Source organism: Sapajus apella, unplaced genomic scaffold, assembly GCF_009761245.1.
Source record: "Sapajus apella isolate SASKATOON/1434 unplaced genomic scaffold, GSC_monkey_1.0 scaffold122, whole genome shotgun sequence".
Lineage (NCBI taxonomy): Eukaryota > Metazoa > Chordata > Mammalia > Primates > Cebidae > Sapajus > Sapajus apella.
The window spans coordinates 1,032,110-1,045,283 of record NW_022437062.1 but is presented as its reverse complement, the minus strand read 5'-3'; the positions used below and the strand labels follow the sequence as shown (position 1 = coordinate 1,045,283).

The window sequence follows — 13,174 nt, the reverse complement described above, 5'->3', positions numbered from 1 at the left end:
ACAGACTAATACACACTTAGAGACTGAATTATTATAGGAAACATTTTTTAAAGAAAATCTAATGTTAGGAAACAGTTTGGAAAAAATGGTATCAAGTTCTCTTTGCAATGCTACGCAGTCAGCATTTTACAAACTTTTTTTTTTTTTTTTTTTGAGACAGAGTCTTGTTCTGTCACCAGGCCCCAGGCTGGAGTGCAGTGACATGATCTCGGCTCACTGCAACCTCCAACTCCCGGTTCAAGCAATTCTCCTGACTCAACCTCCCGAGTAGCTGGAACTACAGGCACACGCCACCATGCCCAGCTAATTTTTATATTTTAGTAGAGACAGAGTTTTGCCAGCTGACCAGGATGGTCTCAATCTCTTGACTTCATGATCCCCCCCGCCTAGGCCTCCCAAAGTGCTGGGATTACAAGCGTGAGCCACCGCACCCGGCCCATTTTACAAACTTTTATGAAGATATACCTGCTATGAAGTAGGACACACGGTAATCTGAAAAACCCCCACACTGGATTTCAGTTTTAAATGGAATTATTTTAATAATCTACAACTATGATTTTTTTTTAAATCTTGGGGCAAGCAAAGAGAAGACACAGAGAAAAAAAATTATAAGTTGCATTTAGCAGTATTTTTAAATGTTGTTTTATCCAAAGCCACCATTGAGAAAATGGACAAACCACTGACCAAGAGAAAACGTTCATAACATACAAATCCAACAGAGGACTTGTATCCAGGATATATCAGGAACTTCAGCAACTCGATAATAAAAATAATAAAATAGACAATAATAATTAATCAAATGACAATCAAATTCTATAAAGACTTGCACAGATATTTCATAAAAGAAGCTCTGTGCATGACGCACAGAACATGAAAACCTCCTCAACATCATTAGTCATGGGGAAATGCAATTAAACCACAACGAGATAATACTACACAGCCATTACCATGGCCCAGCTGAAAAACTCTGTGAACACCAAATGCTGGAAATGTGGGAAAAAAGGAGGACTCTCTTACACTGTCTGCAATGCACAGCCACTTTGAAAAACTGGCCATTTCTTTAAAAGTTAAATTTTTGTCGATCATTTAACTTTTTGTCAATTCTGTGGCCCAAAAATTCAACTCCTAAGAATTTATCATGGAGAAATTAAAATATATGACTAAAGCCTTGTACACAAATGTTCGTGGCAGCTCAAAACTGAAAACAGCCCAGGTGTCCCTCAAAAGAAGTATGATAAACTATGGTGAGCAGCCGCCACAAGCTGGGACAATCAAGGTGTTTCTCCTCGAGCTGGGTCTTCGGGTTAGGATAGTCAAAGTGAGGAGAGGAGTTCTAGGAGAGTAGAGGACAGAAGAAGAGAGAGCTTGGGGTATTTTTCTCCTTCTCCTCATGCTTTGGCATCTCAGTCTGGGCAGTGATATATCCTGAGATGTGGAGAGTTTTCTTAGATTCAGCTGCATATTCATGCTCACCCTTGGAGCCACTCTACTCAGAAGACAGGAAACACAGCAGGACAGTATCAAGTATCCCTTTTCAATGGAAGTGTTTGCTACAGTCCATGCTGAAAAAATATAGGTATAAAGAGCAAAACAGGTATAAGCTGCCTGTCTTAAAATCCTCACATCCCACAGGAGCCATTATCTCTTGAAATGCCTCCATAGGCACACTGAGTCCAAGGACCCAGCAAGAACCACGCCCGGCCACAAGAATCACTGCACTCAGAGATGCCCAAACTATGGCTTCTCCATCAGGTCTTTGTAAGTCTCCCAGTCCAGGGATCATTTTTAGCATAAGCAAAGTCCTAACATATTGAGCATGCCAACTCTTCTCAGGTTGCCAAGGAAACAGAGTTTGGAAACTATGGCTCAAATGCTCATGCCGAGGGGGCTGGGGTTGGATAACCTTTTGCCCATGTCCTCTATTATTACAACTTCAAATGTCCAGTTCTTCTCCCCCAACTCGGCTCTTATTGAGCTCTCACACACTTTTTCTTCCCCTTGTCCACTGTGGGTAGTCTTTGGGTGTCCCAACATCCTTTGTTACCTCCTTTAAATCTACATAAATAGTCCCTTCGTATAATTATCTTCAAAATCCAAGCTAGGTATTCCTTGTGTTTCTTGTCAAAAACTCTAACTGATGGGGACGGGTGAGGAGAGAGGGGAGGGGAGGGGAGGGGAGGGAAGGGGAAGGGAGAGGGAAGGGGAGGGAAGGGGGAAGGGGAAGGGAGGTGTGGGAAGAGAAGAGAAGATGAGAAGAGGAGAGGAGAGGAGAGGAGAGGAGAGGAGAGAAGAGGAGAGAAGAGGAGAAATAGACTAGAAGAAAATTTAACAGTAATTAACTTGGTAAAAATCCTGATTATTTAATCTTATTTTTCTTATTTTTTACTGTAGTTCCTGAATTTCCTACAATAAACATGTATCATTTTTATAAGCAGATAAGCCTTTTGAGACAGGTTCTTATTCTGCTGCCCATGCTGGAGTACAGTGGCACAGCCACATCTCACTACAGCCTCAACCTCAAGGCTCAAGATCCCACCTCAGCTTCCCAAAAGGCTGGGACTACAAGTGCACACCACCTTTCCTGGCTGGGTTTTTTTTTATGAAGAAGAAATAAGTTTCCCTATATTGCCCAGGCTGATTTTGAACTCCTGGGCTCAAGGCATCCTCCCATCTGAGCCTTTCAAAGTGCTGGGATTACAGATGTGAGCCACTGGTTTTTTATTTTTAAGAAATTTTTCTACCACGGCCACTTCTGTCCTGCTCTGACAATGTGACTCTCCACACCTAAGAGGTATAGGCCCGAAGGTTGGATTCTAGCTCTAGTTCTGCTGCAACAGTTAGCTGCATACTTTTGAGGAAGTCCCCTTCGCTTTCTGGGTCTCTATTACTTCTGAGAAAGTGACTTCCCCCTCTAATAACTTCTGAGTCTGTAATTCTCTACAATTAGACCCAAAGGATATATAACAGCTTTCTTCTGTCATGGTCTCTGATGGCATAACCATATAGTTCAAATACTTGAAAAATATTATATGATGAAAGCAGAGGCCAGGAGGGGTCAGGAAAAGGTAGCCACTGATGCTGCAAATATTGACCAGCTGCATACTCAAAAAGCTCTGTGGCACCAGGAAAGATTCTTTTCTCACAACAGAGTGCCAACCAGTACTGTCTGTCTTCGTGATCATCAAGAAATATCTTGATTTCTCAGAGTAGAAATGTTTAATCAGATTCTCTGACCAACATATCATTTCTGTGTTCCTGAGTCATATAGGAATGCTTCTATGGAGAACTCAGTAAAAGCTCTCCTCGATATGCCACAAGAAGAGAAGTGTCCCTGAGGTCGAGGTCAACAGACATTTGTTGATTTGATGAATTGGTTGCCAAGAGATTCTGAGTTTATCCTTAGAAAAAGTATCTGTGGTGTTGACTAGGCCAAAAGGGGTCCTTGAAGCAAAATAAACTAATTTTCAAAAGTCAAAAGCAGAGGAAATTACCCAGAGCTTCCTAAGTTATCTGATATGCAAATAAGGCATGCATTAAGGACCGGGAAAAGACAAACCTGCTTAACGAAAGCCAGCTTGTCCTGTTTTCAAGCTAATGCTATACATTTCCATAGGATCCTGCTATTTCCTGTCATCAGATGGATCATGTGCCTGGCAGTACCAAAAATAGGGAAAATAAATATTCAGGCAGATCGTTTTTATCACCTTGGAATAATGCCATAAAATGAAGGAAAACTTGACTACATCAGAAGCTTAACACAGGAAAACAAAAAAATATAAACTTCACAGTAATCTGTAAAATGTAGGTGGCAAGGGCAATTTCCCAGATTTAACTGGAGATCTAACAGATTGGCACTGGAGGTAAAGACCTCGGAAGTAAGGTCTTATTTGTTCCTCAACCCAGAAATCCACGCTCCTGCGGCTTCTATGGGTTTTGGAAATGAGCAGATGGTCAATAAGATTTCTGTGCCTGTGACTAACATACATTTTAAAAACCCTAAATTCCTGCCCTCAACCAACACATTAAGTACATCTGGGGTCAAGTGGAGTCCAAGGCCATTACTGGAACTATACAAATCCCTGGGCCCAATAATAAAACATCTTTCAGAATTACATGTCAAACAATGGTCTGTATTTCCTCAATTTTAGCTAATATTGAGATAGGAAGAGGCCAAAAAAGAAAAGTTAATTATTGCTGTCAGCAATAATAGCATGATCTTGGCAAGAAAAGAGATCAATAAAAACCACAATTTTCCTCAATCAAATGTTTGCTAATTTTTTCTTGAGCTTACCAAATTGTGTACAACTGAATCAATATTTTAAGAATAAGAAAATAAATAAAAGTAAGGAAAACCTTTATATTCAATTAAACTAGTTGGTTTAAGAACACAGTGATGCCTCCTGTCAATGAGAGTCATTTCTGAGGCCCTTCCCAACCAGAAAAAAATATATATAATGATGAACTGGAATTCTAGATTTACTTACACTGATTGCATGAGAGATGAATAAACTATACTTGCATAAAAGAGCCAAATGGAATAGAATTATTATTGAATCCAGTTGCTAAGGATTTAAGAAACTGAATGCTTACATAACTCCTATATCTTAGATATTTCTGGAGAGAGCTGGAATCTAATACATCTACAAATAAGAAATACGGTAACTAAATTATAGAACATCACTCAGTTTTATGGTGGGATTTACAATACGTGGAAAGAACGAACCGATCTGTTAAAAGTTACGAGATGGATTCAGAAAGGTATGCACAGCTAAACCACAGATCTTAGGGAAAAATTGCTTTAATTAGTTCTCTTGCTAAGATAAAATGAAAATAAAAAGCAGATGTAAAAACTGCAACCACATATTATTCACATTACAGAAACAACAGTAATATGCCATTCTTTCTTTTGACTGTGACCACATGCTTAGTTTTACACTAAGGAAATCAGATATGTAAAAGCCAAATGCTGCTTTTAAAATGGTGCCATAAAGTTAAGTGCTGGGCCAGAGCATCTATATGAGAACATCACAATCAGCCAGCCGATAAGGAAAAGAAGACTTCTTATCTGTCCTTTCCACAGAGACCAACACCTCCTTCATCTCTGAGCCACATTCCTAGAGTTCTTCAAACTATTCTGACTCAACCACATTTATCATCCTAAATCTATGTGCATACCAGCTTACCACCTTATAGTTATCATACACACGTAAGTCAGAAAGTCTGTTTCAACTTGTTCAGGAAACTGTTTTCTTGACCAACAAAAAGAAATCTTCAAAGGCATTTTTAAAATATCACACCTTCACCAGATAAACTTTCCTTTCTCTGTGCTCTCGGAGCATACACTTTCCGTGCTTTTCATCCAATCAGTGCCCATCTGGTGGTGGTTCTTGTTTCATTCACAGTCACACCACAACGTGTTCTATGTTTACATCATATCCTCCAGTATCCTACAAGCTGCCTTGAGGTCAGAGACCAAGCTTCATTCTAGTCTGGATACTACATCAGCCACTATAGCGTCTCCTATGAAATAAGCAGGCATTCAAAAATGTACTGATGGTCTCTGCAAGGGCTGGACAAGTAACATAAATGCATGAAGTGGGCCTCAGGGCCCGCTATACAAAGAGTGGTGAGTAACTGAGGCAAACTAGAGAACCTGTGCCCTGTAGAAAGAACAGTCGCTATTCAGCTCAATCCAGTAACTGCCAAGCAAGAATTTAGGTCTGATGCTGGCATATTTTCTAATTTTAATTTTTCAAGACAGAACCAGAAATTTGGATTTTTATAGGAATTCACCTAATTTTTAAATGTTGGCTAAAAAGTATCTTTAAATCCTTTGTAAGCAAAAGGAAACCCATCTGGGAGCTTAATTTGTCCTGTAGGGCAGAGGTTCCCGACCCCCAGGCCATGGATGGTTCTGGCAGGTGGCCTGTTAGGAACAGCAGCCCCACAGCAGGAGGTGAGCAGCAGGCACAAGGGAAGCTTCATCTGTACTTGCAGCCGAAGCTTCATCTGTACTTGCAGCCGCTCCCTATCACTCGCATTACCACCTGAGCTCTACCTCCCATTAGATCAGCAGCAGTATTGGATTCTCATAGGAGTGCAAACCCTGTCATGAACTGCCCATGTGAGGGATCTAGGTTTCGTGCTCCTTATGAGAATCTAATACCTGGTGATCTGTCACTGTCTCCCATCACCCCCAGATGGAACCATCTAGTTGCAGCAAAATAAGCTCAGGGCTCCCACTGATTCTACATTATGGTGAGCTGTATGATTATTTCATCATGTATTACAATGTAATAATAATAGAAATAAAGTACACAATAAATGTAATGCATTTAAATCATCCCAAAACCATCCCCCTCCCTGGGTCCATGGAAGAATTGTCTTCCAGGAAACCAATCCCTGATGCCAAAAATGGTTGGGGACCACTGCTGTAGGCCACCAGTTTTCAGCCTTATGATACATAATGCTAGTCTTCTTATGTGTCTCTGATCCCTCTGCCTCCTTCCCTAGTTCCTCTTCGTCTTCCTGCCCCTCACTTATGGAAATAGACTTTCTGAATACTCCTTGGATGTGCTCTCTCTCTCCTCTGAACCACCACAGTACTTTACTTAGAGGCTTCTATGAGCCTGTTACCCCAGCACTTTGGGAGGTTGGCTCATGCCTGTAATCCTAGCATTTTGGGAGGTTGAGACAGGTGGATCTCTTGAGGCCAGGAGTTCAAGACCAGCCTGGGCAATACAGTGAGACCACATCTCTACAAAAAAATTTAAAAATTAGCTGGTGATGGCACCTATAGTCCCAGCTTCTGGGGAGAGTAAGGTTGGAGGATTGCTTGGGCCCAGGAGGTGAAGGCTGCAGCAAGCCATGATTGCACACTGTACTCCAGCCTGGGTGACAGAGCGAGACCTTGTCTCTTGAAGAAAAAAAAGCTTTTCTATGGCACTTGCCTATGCTGTCTTGTCCACAGTTTTCTATGTATACTCAAAACCTCCCATAAGGAAATAAGTTCTTTATACCATTTATAACAATAACATTGGCTGAGTTCTGTGTCAGACACTGTGCTAAATACTTTACATCTATTAACTCAGCTACTCTTTACAAGAACCCTAAAGAATGTTAGTATTATTTTATAAATAAGGAAAATGAGGTTTAGAGAGCTTCTAATTATTGCCCAAGTCCACAGAACTATTAAATGCTAGCACCAAATTTGAAATGAGAATTTTTGATTCCAAAGTATTTTATTTGCCTGATTCATCTTTAAGTTCTCTACAGTTCCTTACATCCAGGAGCATTCAATATATGTGGAATCAATTGTTCAAAAACAGAAATTTACATTCCACTTAAAAGAAATTCTTTCTTAAGAAGCACAGAGAAAAATTACTGATGAGTTAATGGTTTGCAGAAGAGTTAAAAATAAAATGAATATGAACTACAAATATTCATGGGTGAGCAACTGATTGGAACTCATTTATCAACTAAATAGATACACAGGGTTTATTCAAGATACAGTGTATTTATTCAAAAAGTAGTCCAATCCAAAATAATATCCCTAAAATAATTTGCCATGTTAGCATTTCTGCTTTGAAAATTCAATGCGCAGTGCTGGTTTTAGTTAGAAATGAAGAAATGCCAAAGGGAAATTGAACAAAAGCTCAAAAGATATTCTTTTTTTTGCATGCAAGAAGCATAAAATTTCTTTTTAACAACTACATTATATTTTTGTTTCTGCATCCAATGGGAGTCCCAAAATGTTGTTTTCTCTTTTCTTTCCAAATATATGTTGTTTCACATAAAAACACATAATCTCAGTATGTACCAGAAATGTAAGGTACTGGCTTTTCTTTTCATTATTTTTTAAAAATCTTATCTGAACTATAAATGTGAACTCTGAAAATGTGATTGACTTGATAATGAGAAACTCTGACCATATTCACGCTTTTTATTTGAAGTCCTAAGGGACAAACAAATCTCTGAATTATCTGTCTCTTTCAAGAAGGGGAGGAAACAAAGGTCACCAGGTCATTCTCATGGTATATTTTTGCCAAAAATATACCTTTTGGATGGCTATATCAGTGTCTTGGACTTCACAGGCCTCACTTCATTTGACAGCCACAAAAAGGACATTTTCTATTATTTAAGATCATAGTTCATCTCTGATATTTCAGCTACCCTTGAAATCTAACAACAAAAAAAATCAACTGAAACACGAAAAGAACAAAGAGTATCTCTGAAACATTTTATTATCTCATCTAGGGTTCCTCCTTTTTGAAAAACAGAATTCAGTAACATAAACTAGCCTAACTCATGTCTAAGTCCTGGGATACAGCCGGGCATGATGGCTCACACCTGTAATCCCAGCATTCTGGGAGGCCAAGGCAGGCAGACCATGAGGTCAGGATATAGAGACCATCCTGACCAACATTGTGAAACCCCATCTCTACTAAAAATACAAAAATTAGCGGGGCGTGGTGGCACGCGCCTGTAGTCCCAGCTCCTCAGGAGGCTGAGGCAGGAGAATCACTTGAACCCGGGAGGCACAGGTTGAAGTGAGCTGAGCCGAGGTCACACTCCAGCCTGGCAACAGAATGAGACTCCGTCTCAAAAATAAAAAAATAAAATAAAAAACAAAGTCCTGGGATACATTTGAGTGAGGACAAAGATTCTAATTATCTCTGCTTTCCAAAAATTTTAATCCCACTGCAGAATTTCAAATCAATAGTGGGAACAAACGCACCATTACTGCTATCTAACGGGTCAGGAGCAGCTGTGCCTGTCCATTAGAAATATAACCAGTCACCAAACTGTCACCTTGGAACAACTTCATACTGTTCCTTTCCCCTGAATTTGCTTCAATTGGCATGAAGCTGGATCCCTAACGCTCAACTGATAGCTTAGAGGAAGGGCTTACTATAAAACAGAAGGATTACCTATAGGCTACTGATACTTAAATCTTTGGATGGTCCAAGAAGATGACAGCCATCTATAATAGTACAGAAAATGATTTGGTGAAACTTTCACAAAGCTGCTAGAGTACAGGGTTATTAATCTCTTACACAATCAGATATTTTCTCTTTAGTCTACCACCCAAACCCAAATCAGATTCCAAGAAGTACTAAAATGTAGGGATGGGAGAGAAATTTACTTTTCTAAAGCTGATATTCTGATATGCCTTTTTTTTTTTTTTTTTTTTTTTTTTTTGAGAGGAAGTCTCGCTGTGTTGCCCAGGCTAGAGTGTAGTGGGACAATCTCGGCTAACTGCAACCTCCGCCTCCCAGGTCCAAGCAATTCTTCTGCCTCAGCCTTCCGAATAACTGGGGTTACAGGTAAGCACCACCATACCCAGCAAATTTTTGTGTTTTTAATACAGACGAGGTTTCACCATGTTGGCCAGGCTGGTCTCAAACTCCTGACCTGAAGTGATCCACCCACCTTTACCTCCCAAAGTGCTGGGATTACAGGCGTAAGCCACCACACCTGCTTTGTAAAAGAATATTTGAGGGAACTACTGAGAGAAGAAGCACATTCATTTCAAAACTCTTATAGGAGAGAAGTCAACATAATGAGCTTCACTGCTCGATGTTAAATTAAAGGAGCTAAAACAATGTGGCAAAGTAAAGGACAATGGCTGCCACTGCTAATACCTAGTGGCAGAGGGATAAAGTAAAATAAGGCTCTCAAAGGACTCATGAGTGCCATATTAGCTTTCTTCCCTCCACTCTCTCTTGATCATGATGGAGAATTAGCTCCAATCATACAGATATAATAATATTAGAATAAAAACTTCCTCAGTGACTCCATCCTAGAAAATTACCATATGAAAGAAAAATGAGGAGAAAGTGGAAGTAACCAAAGGAAAATACACACGGTTATGAAACAATGATCACTGGAAAAAGCAACTGGTTAACAAGCAGATTGTAAAATTATGTGAACTAGCTTTAGCACACATTAACTTGAACAGTCTGTGGATTCTTCAAATACCTGATTATTCTGATGTTCAAGTCTTGGAGAAAAGCTGGAAATCACTGGGGAGGCTGCAGAGAGTTCTTGGAGTTTGATATCAATTTCAGCAAGTTGTTGATGCTGGCTGACTGCAAGCGCATATCCTTCTCCCGGGACCACCCAGCCAGACTGATCACCCTAAGAGGAAACAAGGGTCACCAGGTCATTCCCTGGCTATATTTTTGCCAAAATATTCAGATGGCTATAACAGTACCCAGGACTATACACACACACACACACACACACACACACACGAGAGAGAGAGAGAGAGAGAGAGTTAACATTGGTAAAAGAATAATATGAAATAGTTCCTGGTTTTATCTGCCAACCTGTATAAAGTATCTTCTAACATTTTAAGGGGATTTTTCCCCCTGTGGAACAAATCTCTTAGTTTCACAGTCTGGTTCTCATAACATTCTTATTTATCTACATTGAAAAACTGTTTTGTGACGTGTTAAGTAGAAAGAAATCAGGTTTACCCTATAATGGGACATGGTAGTTTCAAACTTTGTCCCTTAAAAGTAACATGGCATCTATAAAATCAGTTGCTTGGGTTTCACAAACTTAATTGATCATCTTTCATTCAACTAATATTTGTTCCATATTACCTTATAAAACCTATATATTACATTCATTCAAAAATCTCATACTGAATGCCTACTGTACATATGTATGATGTTAGGCACTGGTGATTCAATACGAATATCACATGGTTCTGCCCTCAAGGAGTTCTCTCTTGGCAGCAACAATTTTAAGGTGTGAAGAGAGCTGGTAAGCCCTGGGCACCATGGGAACCACAGAGGATCAACTAACCTTCCTGCCTCTGTGGGCAGGAAGGGGCTGGAGAAAATAGGACCTTAATCAAAGAAACACCATAATCAGGTCTGTATTTTAAAACTGGAACTACGGAGAGGAAGAGCGGAGGTAGAAAGGCAAGTGTATGGCTTCAGCCCAGGAGTTGTTAAGAAGCAATAGCTACAATCTAGAACAAAAGTAATGAATGACTGAACTAAGGAATGTTTTCTGGGAATATGGAACAGAATCCAGAAATACATAGGAAGTATAATTTACAGAACCTGGAGATAATTTTATGAAAGAGTAAAGGGAGATGTAAAGATCAAAGATATAGAACAAGTTCCTCAAGACAATGAGGCTCATTCTCATCACTCCTATTCAACATAGTACTGGAAGTCCTAGTCAGAGTAATCCAGAAAGAGGAAAAAATAAATAAATAAAAGGCATTCAAACAGAAGGAGAAGTGGTTCAACTATCTCTGTTTGCAGACGACATGATTCTATACCTAAAAACCCCACAGTCTCTGACCAAAAGCTCTTAAATTTAACAAGAAACTTCAGCAAAGTTTCAGGATACAAAATTAATTTACAAAAATCAATAACATGTCTGTACACCAACAACATCCAAGCTGAGAACCAAATCAAGAATGCAATTCCATTCACAATAGCCATTAAAAAAACAAAATACCTAGGAATACAGCTAACCAGGGAGGTGAAAGACCTCTACAATGAAAATTACAAAACACTGCTCAAAGAAACCAGAGATGACACAAACAAATGGAAAAACATTCCATGCTCATGGATAGTAAGAATCAATGTTGCTAAAATGGCTATACTTCCCAAAGCAACTTACAGATTCAAGTGCTATCCCTATCAAACTACCAATGACATTTTTTACAAAATTAGAAAAATCTACTTTAAAATTCATATGAAACAAAAAAAAAGCCTAAATAGCCAAGCCAATCCTAAGCAAAAAGAACAAATCTGGAGGCATCACGCTACCTGACTTCAAACTACATTACAAGGCTACAGTTACCAAAACAGCATGGTACTAGTACAAAAACAGATATATAGACCAATGGAACAGAAGAGCGAGCCCAGAAATAAAGCCACACACCTACAACCATCTGATCTTCAACAAAGCTGACAAAAACAAACAATGGGGAAAAAGAGTGCCTGTTCAGTAAATGGTGCTGGCATAACTGGCTAGCCATATGCATAAGATTGAAACCAGGCCTCTTCCTTACACCATATAAAAAAATCAAGTAAAACCTAAACCTATAAATCCCTCGGAAGATAACCTAGGAAAAGCCATTCTGGACATAATCCCTGTCAAGGATTTCATGATGAAGATGCCAAAAGCAATTGCAACAAAAACAAAAATTGACAAATAGAACCTAATTAAAGACCTTCTGCACAGCAAAAGAAACTATCAATAGGGTAAACACAATCTAAAGAATGGGAAAAATATTCGCAAACTATGCATTCAACAAATGTCTAATATTCAGAATCTATAAGGAACTTAAACAAATTAACAAGCAAAGAACAAACAACCCCATTAAAAAGCAGGCAAAAGACACAGATGCTTTTCTAAAGAAGACATACATGTGGCCAAAAAGCATATGAAAAAAATGTTCAACATTACTTAACATGTGAAAAATGCAAATCAAAAGCACAATAAGATACCATCTCACACCAGTCAGAAAGGCCATTACTAAAAAGTCAAAAAAAAAACAGATACTAGCAAAGCTGCAGAGAAAAACACCTATACACTATTGGTAGGAATGTAAATTAGTTCAACCATTGTGGAAAGCAGTGTGGCAATTTTTCAAAGAACTTTAAACAGAAGTATTATTCAACCCAGCAATTCCATTCATGAGTACATACCCAAAGGAATATAAATCATTCTACCATAAAGACACATGCATGCAGGCCAGGGGCAGTGGCTCATGCCAGTAATCCCAGCACTTTGGGAGACCAAGGCAGGTATATGGCTTCAGCCCAGGAGATCCAAGACCAGCCTGAGCAACATGGCAAAACGTTATCTTTACAAAAAATTTTTAAAACTTAGCCAGATGTGGTGATATGCACCTGTAGTCCCAGCTACTCAGGAGGCTGAGGTGGGAGGATCACTTGAGCCTAGGAAGTCAAGGCTGCAGTGAGCCATGATGACATTATTGCACTCCAGCCTGGGTGACAGAGTGAGACCCTGTCTCAAAAAAAAAAAAAAAAAGACACATGGATGCATATGTTCATTGCAGCACTATTCAAAATAGCAAAATCATAAAGCTAGATAAAGAAAATGTGGGACACACACACCACGGAATACTATGTGGCCATAAAAAAGAATGAGATCATGTCCTTTGCAGCAACATAGA

At 39.3% G+C, this 13,174-nt stretch overlaps 1 protein-coding gene across 3 annotated transcripts in view; it reads right to left on the bottom strand.

Moving 5' to 3' along the window:
• Positions 1-13,174, bottom strand: part of FSIP1 (fibrous sheath interacting protein 1) — a 189,952-nt gene that overhangs the window by 122,901 nt on the left and 53,877 nt on the right. For 2 of the 3 annotated variants that reach the window (XM_032261196.1, XM_032261198.1), the window contains one exon: positions 9,982-10,140. The exons of the other annotated variant lie outside the window; for it this stretch is intronic. In XM_032261196.1, coding sequence (XP_032117087.1) covers positions 9,982-10,140 — 159 coding nt within the window. The remainder of the gene's footprint in view (positions 1-9,981; positions 10,141-13,174) is intronic. 3 annotated transcript variants of the gene reach the window in all.